This window comes from Apaloderma vittatum, unplaced genomic scaffold (assembly GCF_000703405.1).
Source record: "Apaloderma vittatum isolate BGI_N311 unplaced genomic scaffold, ASM70340v1 scaffold287, whole genome shotgun sequence".
NCBI classification, from domain to species: Eukaryota; Metazoa; Chordata; class Aves; order Trogoniformes; family Trogonidae; genus Apaloderma; species Apaloderma vittatum.
Genome location: NW_009725437.1, coordinates 105,598 through 113,130, shown reverse-complemented (window position 1 = coordinate 113,130; position 7,533 = coordinate 105,598). Strand labels below are relative to the sequence as shown.

The 7,533-nt window shown below is 43.2% G+C and overlaps 1 protein-coding gene across 1 annotated transcript in view; it reads right to left on the bottom strand.

Moving 5' to 3' along the window:
* Positions 1-2,576: 2,576 nt before the first annotated feature.
* EGFR (epidermal growth factor receptor) overlaps positions 2,577-7,533 on the bottom strand; it is a 43,112-nt gene continuing 38,155 nt past the window's right edge. Inside the window, 5 exon segments of the mRNA XM_009872885.1 lie at positions 2,577-3,042; positions 4,003-4,108; positions 4,204-4,251; positions 4,343-4,510; positions 4,968-5,065. Coding sequence (XP_009871187.1) covers positions 2,666-3,042; positions 4,003-4,108; positions 4,204-4,251; positions 4,343-4,510; positions 4,968-5,065 — 797 coding nt within the window. The 3' untranslated portion in view covers positions 2,577-2,665.

Here is a 7,533-nt window from a genome sequence, read left to right as displayed (position 1 = left end):
CGAAAGCAAGCCATTTAAAAAAGTGATCCTCTTTAAAACTTACACTGATTAATTTTTAGATAAATCTCCTCTTTTTCTAGTAATGAATAGCTGCTGAATCCTTCCTAAATTGTTTCAAAAGGGCTAGCATATTAACCTCTATTAAATAATTTTAATGCTACATAATGCTGGTGATATATATTGCTATTTCTTAGTGGCTTTTGTGTTTTAGCTAACAGATTGAAACAAAAACATCAATAAATTCCCTTGTGCAATAGTGTTGGGAAGTTTCTGCAGGAGAACATGCACTACATGATTTTCCAGTGTTATGCTTGGAGACATAACATATTTAGCAAATTGAAAATTATCTGTGATTTCTGTTAAGATCTTATTTTTGGTTTTATGTACATTCCTCCTGGGGCGATGGGTGGAGAAAAGCAGCACTGCCTGTGCCTACATGTTGCACGCTTGTGAGAGCAACACAACAAATCTGCTCTCAGGAATGCAAGGAGAAATCTGCCACTAACTGGACGTGGGAACTGAATTTTGGTTAGCGTTTTAAACACCAGGCACTAATAACTGAAGTCAAACACTGCATTCTCCATATTGCTCTGCCTGGGACTCGGTCACAGCGACACACACGTACCAAACAGGACAAGATCTTTGGCTTTTGACCCAATATACTGCTTTACCCTAGACCGCAGTGTGGCCGATGAGCTACTGCACATACACGAGCTGCTAATACAGCTGTTACACTGTTATTTATAAAAGGGGTCATTTCACTTGACCATTCTTCTTTCCTCAATAAATCTGTAAAACCAATATTCTCGAGGATTTTTGTTGCTTGATCCTGGACTCCAGATGCAACATTTAAACTGAAACACATACTGATCTATTCAAAACAGTGGCAGCAAAAATTTCACTCTTTCTTGCTACTCAGTATAGACTACATATCCTCTGCAACTCAGCTGATTGTGGTACCCTCAAGCAAGCTGCTAATGTTAAAGTATTTAAGGGCCTTTGTACCAAAATCACCTAATGTGCATTTGCTTTCTAGTCTAGTGGTTTGATTAAAATAGCACTGGCAAAGCTGCTCGTGGGATGCACCTAACTTACCGACTAAATTCACACGTTAGGCACTTTACTCCTCCTACATTCCTAAGAAATGTTAATGATGGAAGAATTTCAAGTTCTGTATCATGGGGCGCCAGAAACAAAGAGCAGTTGGCTTTTGCTGCTGTGATTGATTTACACTATCAAGCTAAAATCTTAGCTAGCCTTGCCTCACCTGCCTACTCCACACTGATAACAGAAGATGATGCTGTGTTTTTTAAAGAAGCAGTGAGCAGCTCTGTGTGTTTCAGAACAGGAAGATAATATTTTCCATCATTCCAGATTTTTCCTCCTTTCCTTAACTCATTCTCATGGCCCCTCCTGCACTGCAGCATATGTAATCCCAAAGGGACACGGCGACCAGCCCCAGGCTCTACCACAGTGTGGTACAGCAATTGGCAGTATTCTGCCTTGAAGTGAGTAAAGCTGATTTACCCCTTTTCTTTCCCAAATGCAGAAGGAAAAATGATTTCTGCTCAAAAATCCCTTTGAGAAATTCCTTATTTCCCTTCCCTTTAAGAAGGGAAATATAAATGCTTGGATAGAGCTACCTGTGTTTCTTGCCCTAGTCAAGTTTAATTTAGTGTAGTTCTTCCAGTCTGTCTCATGAACGTTCCAATTTGCCACCATTTGCATTTCCTTGACATTTAATTCAAGTCCATCAAAACATTATTTGACGCTTCATTTTTCAGTTATGGCAACATCATTAAACAGTTTTGTTGAAGCAGAAAGGCATTTTGACAACTTGACAGCTGCATAAGGGATCAAGAAAAGAAGTCTTGCATTTGACCATCAGAAAACAGACTAGCGAGCACTTTATAACCGTGTACAAGATGATTCTGAAGTGAGTTCCTCCTGTCAGCTTTTAGCAGTAGTGGTCAGTAGGTGATGCGTCATGCCGTTTTGCTCCTTAGGCTAGTTTTCCCTGGAGCAACCCACTCCGTACTGCCCCGGGCAGAATCTCCCATATGTCCCCCAGATGCACATCTCCTCTCTGTGCTGAGGCAGCATATAGAGACAATTTGTAAAGCCCCAGTGGTTTGGAATAACTGTTTCTGTTCCAGGAGTTTTGGAAAACTATTTAGCAACATTATTAATTTTTTTTGTCATGCTGGTGATCTGAGCACCCCATAGCAGACCCGCAGTACAAGCATCTTGCAAAAAATCCAAAAATTCTGTTAGAAACATTTATAAAAATAGAGACTGTAGAAAGGAATTTGACTGTACAATGTGTACAGCTCTCAAGTTCATCCCAGAGTGGCTTCTTACCATGCTACCATGTGAAAATGAAAGGAATGCATCCATATTTCTTCTGTCCAGGAAGATCCCGCTCCATTCCAACATGCATCTGAGTGCAGTCTGTGGGCCTCACTAATAAGTGGAAATGGGCAAGAAAAGACCCAAACTACCACCAGATAGGCTTTGCAGCTTCAGCTCCCATGCTGAAAAGGAAAGATGTGCTTATTGATGCATTGCAGTTGCTGTTTGCTCTGAGCAAGAGTCTGTTCTTGCAGTGGCCAGGTAGTTCACTGAGAGTCTGGCTTGCCTCACTGCAAGAAGGAATTCTCTATGGTCATGCCGAGGCTTCAATGTATTCACTTTTTGGTGCTGCTACCCTCAGGTACTCTGGGTTTTCTGCTGCGGGAACTTTCAAGAGACCGTTCGGTTTGGTTTCCTTTGGTAAGAAGTCCTGCTGGTAGTCAGGATTGTCCAGATTTATTTGGTGGTTGCCTGCCTGGATCCAGTAAGGGGAACTCTCGAAGACCGTCTTGGCCAGTGGAGACTGGCTGGTGTTGAGATACTCGGGATTGTCCACAGCTGTGCTGTGTGAATTCTGGTAGCTGGAGTCTGTGGGGGCCTTTGAGTTTGCTGTGAGAGAGAAGTTGTTGTAGACTGGATTCTGGACTGCTGAGGCAGATGCTTTATTGGGCACCAACTGGTTTACATACTCTGGAATAAAAAAAAATAAAAAATGAGAAGAAATTAAAATGAAGACATAAAATTAATGCAATCATTTGCATTACTTGAGGTGTAGTTTCAACCCAGCTTGCTCTTCGCATGCAGCATCTCGCTGGATTTCCTGGAGTGGAAGAGAGCCAAAGGCAGGGACTGCTGTGCCGTGGTACCGAACGCGCTGCCCTGAAGTTCACCCTTAGGAATTCGGTTTGCAAAGCAGGAGAAAGATGGCCTGGGACCACGAGACAGCAAGATAGTTACTGATGATTTTAGTGACGTGTGGGTGGCTATGTCCCAGATACTGTTCTGAAACTGCGGTCTGGGAGCTTAGCTGCTGGAAGCTGTTTCCCCAGAAAAATATTTAGAGATGAGGAAAATGCCTAGAAAATACAGGCCTGGCAGTAACAGAGATGCCATCCCTTGCAGGGTCTTTCATTCTTCTTAGCTGTAGCATATTCTTGGAAGGGTTGGTTGGGATTTTTTAAGGGCACAAAGCATCGTGACTGCATAACCCAGCACCAGCTCCCTCAGTGCTCGCTGGCTCACTCTGACCGCCTACGCTGCCTTCTGTGTATCAACATCTGAAAGCAGTGAAACTGCCAGAGAACTGTTTATATTACTGAAATGGTTTAAGGGCTGAAACCCATTTTTTAAAAGATATTTCCCAAGTAGAAAGCTTTAAACATATAATCATGCACACAAACTCCCTGGCCAGATGGTGCACATGGCAAACATGAGGAACCTGGCTGGTGAAGGAATCAAAACGTGAAATAGCCAGAAGCAGCCAGATAAAGTATAGAAAAAGAATATGTGTACATGTTTCCACTCCCGTTTACTGAGCAAAAAAAAAGTAGGAAGCATTTGGATTGATTCCTTTCTGCAGGAAAGGAAGGACAACACTTATATTTGTAACCAAACGGTTTGTGAATGAGTGGCCGTGGGAGAGGTACTGACCTGGGGCTGGCAGGAAGCCATCGTCTATGCTCTCCTCCAAACAAGTGCCTGTTGGGTCTGAGCTATACCTCTGTACAAAGCTGTCTTCCCTCACAGGGTGCCCCTGCTAGGTTGGAAGTAGAGAAAGATCAGTATTAAAGGGACTGTTATGTAGATGCACATAGGAGAAGTCACTCCTTTTTTAAAGGTCATTCCACTTACCCCGTTCCTGTCAATGCAGGTCGTAGCAGAGTTGTTGCTAGTAGCACTCTTAAAAAGAGAAAGAAAATACAGACATAATGAGAAGCAGTTCGCTCTTAAAGATTGCTTGTCATATTACCACAGAGGAAAAGTTTCATACCAATGAACTCAAGAGAGGAGTGCGGGATGTCGAGGGGCTGTTGAAGAAGCCCTGATGTGGCACAAGATACTCATCTGCATCCACTATATCTTCCATGTCCTCCTCCTCCATCAGGGTGCGATAAAACTTGGAGTCTGTGGGGCTGGGCAGGTGCATCCTATCGTCTCCCTGTGACACAAGTCAGCATGAAAGAGGACTCACAGACTCCCTTCAAGGCCTCATTATCCCTTTCTCTGAGAGACAAATTAGTTTAGCAAGAGGTCCAAGATGCAAAATCTTGCTCTGTGTGTTTAACCAAATTTACCTAGAGCTTAGGGTAATTTCAGCCTGCAATTTCTGTCAATGATGCTGTAAAATATCTGCATTTTGAAGCGGATTAATCTCTATTCTCCTCTTAGGACTGCAGTATGGACTGCTATGGGTCCTAGACTGGGACCAGGACTAAGAAAATAGTGACTAGCCATGAAATTCTGTTTGTGGTTCTAGCCGAATGAGTTAAGACTTGGAAAGCAATGATAAATCTGGCCTTATCCATATCATATGTTTTCATATGCATTATTAATCATTTTGGGCCTCATATTCAATGTCAATCAGACATGTATCTTCCCACCATTGAGTTTAGTACCTGTATAACGAGATAGCGTGGGGGGTCACGGGCCATTTTTGAGAACTCTGCTATCAGTTCACGGAACTTGGGACGGCTGTCTGCATCGATCATCCAGCCTGAAGGGATGACAGGGAAAGGAATGCATGAATCAAGTTGTTTCAGTGATCAAACACAGAGCTTAAAATAAAACGTAACAATGAAAAAATAACAGCATCACACATGCTGTTAAAGATTTATCCTCAAGGGACCACCATAAAAAGTAGATCCACCAGCCACTGCTGTGAATTTCACCATTTAAAATGCACGTCTTGGGAGTTTGGGGAAGAATGAAGGAGGTAATCAAACTCCATGTTGGAAAAGCTCCAGGCTGAGCCTGTCTCTATCTGTCTGTCTCTGAGCTGCTCTATCACCAAGTGGGCAGGCAGGTCCCACCTGAGTGATAATAATGCATCAGTCCTGAGGACACCAAATGGGTGGCCAGCCTGCGTTGGTCCAAGTTAGGCTGGTCTCAAAAAGCTCTTGAAGGAGGGGAAGCAAACTGCCTTCAATGGGTGCCTGCAGATGTACAGTGATTTGACCAACTACTCCTCACTGCACTGCTTCATGAAATGCTCAGAAGCTTAAAGGAGAAGCTACTCTCTCTACCAGATGTCTTCTAAAATTCAAAACATCCTTGCTGGGAACATTTTGAAAGATTAACTATACCTAAGCTGTATTTAATTAATAAACAGACTTGAACAAAAACAAGTCCTACAGCTTAGAGTGGATCAATGCTAGAAGAGATTCTGAGTATAGATACTGGTGGTTTAACATGTGAGATTGCTTAGGAAACCCACACTTTCTGTTATCGACTAACATATGAGCTGATGTAGAGTCTTATGTTTAAAAATAAAAATAATAAAGGTCAAGCATAGTGTGTCTGGAGGAACTCCTAAGAAACAGCCTATCCACACTAATGGAGAAATAAAGCGATAATATGCTATCTGAAATCTGCACTCGACAAAGTCTCATCATTGCCAGTGACTTTTTGCCATGCTAGAAATATGATCCCCTGCTAATTCAAGAACAAACCCTTTTTGCTTTTAGACGGTGGGGAGCGTTTGGAAGTTTGCTGCTGTTGCAGAAGCAGCATCTAGTACTTCTCAACCTATCTCTGAGTTGCATGTTTAAATATTGCTTCTTAAATTAAAAAAAATGCAACAACTATGAAACTTGCAGTTCATACTCTCTGCTTATAAAAGAAATGACTGGAAATCCTGAAATCCTTTAGACAAAATATCACAGCTTCAACAGTGTGATCAGAGCAGTGAAAGATTTGCAGCCAAGTCTGTCACAGAAAGAAGGCTCTTGGGTTTAAATTCAGTGTAATGGTATGGAAGGGGATGGGGACACTCCATTGGTGTGTACCTGATTAGGTGCCTGGAAAAATGCCTGCTTTCTGTATCTGGACTGGTCCAAAGAAAGGGCAACGGATGGACCTGCTGAGCTTTGTGAAGGCTCAGCCCCTAAGGATGCGCTCTAGCACACAGCTTTTGAAGACCTGGGACATGACTGCTGCAAGAGGAGATGTCTGCAGGGCTGAGGTGTCAGTAGGGTTCATCATCACCAAGGAGCAGTTTCCGGGACACCACTTTGGGGTCTGGGCACCTCTCAGGCGAGGTACACACATCTGGATTGAGTTTCCCCTTGCTCTGGTGAGTACAGGATTGGGCTCTCCCTGTGTGGTGTCTGTCCTGACAAAGCAACATGGGGGCAACTCCAGAACTCCCCAAAAGCGCTGCACTACAGGGTGTTTGTGGTAGTGTGGCTTCTGTTTCAGGAACAGGTACATTTTGCTCCAGTAAGAAGGTCTTAAATGCCACCTAGTGGGCTCATCATCAGCATCCTTACAAATACCACTGGTAGAGAGCAGCAATGCAATAGTCATGGTCTAAGGAAGTGTGAGAAGCCAGGTAACAATCTGACATTTTAGCAGCTGATATAGATGAAAAAGTGATTCAGGGCTCAGATGCCCTTTGATTTGCTTGAACAACCACCAAAATATGCTCCAGAGACCCTCAGTTCCTGTGCTACTTTACATCAGCATCTGTATGTTGGAAAGGAGACATCCAAAATGAGAAAGAAATCAGATCATAGAATCATAGAATGGTTAAGGTTGGAAGAGACCTGAAGATCATCTGGTTCCAACACCCCTGCTGTGGGTAGGGACATCTCTCTCCTACTAGACCAGGTTGCTCAAAGCCCCATCCAACCTGGCCTTGAACGCTTCCAGGGATGGGGCATCCACAACCTCCTTGGGCAACCTGTTCCAGTGCTTCATCACTCTCATGGTGAAGAATTTTTTCCTTATATCTAATCTAAATCTACCCTCTTGCAGTTTCAGGCTGTTGCCCCTTGCCCTAACATTACAGGATGAACTCTGGATCCTCATATGCATCTGCCATTATGGTAGCGCCTCCGCTCATAGCACTCCTTTAATAAAAGGAGCACATAATCCATGTGTGTGGTTGTCAGGGAAAGCCATATTACTGAATTAAGGGGAAGCCTGAGGAGAAATCAGTCTTAATTTTATTTTCTAGACACA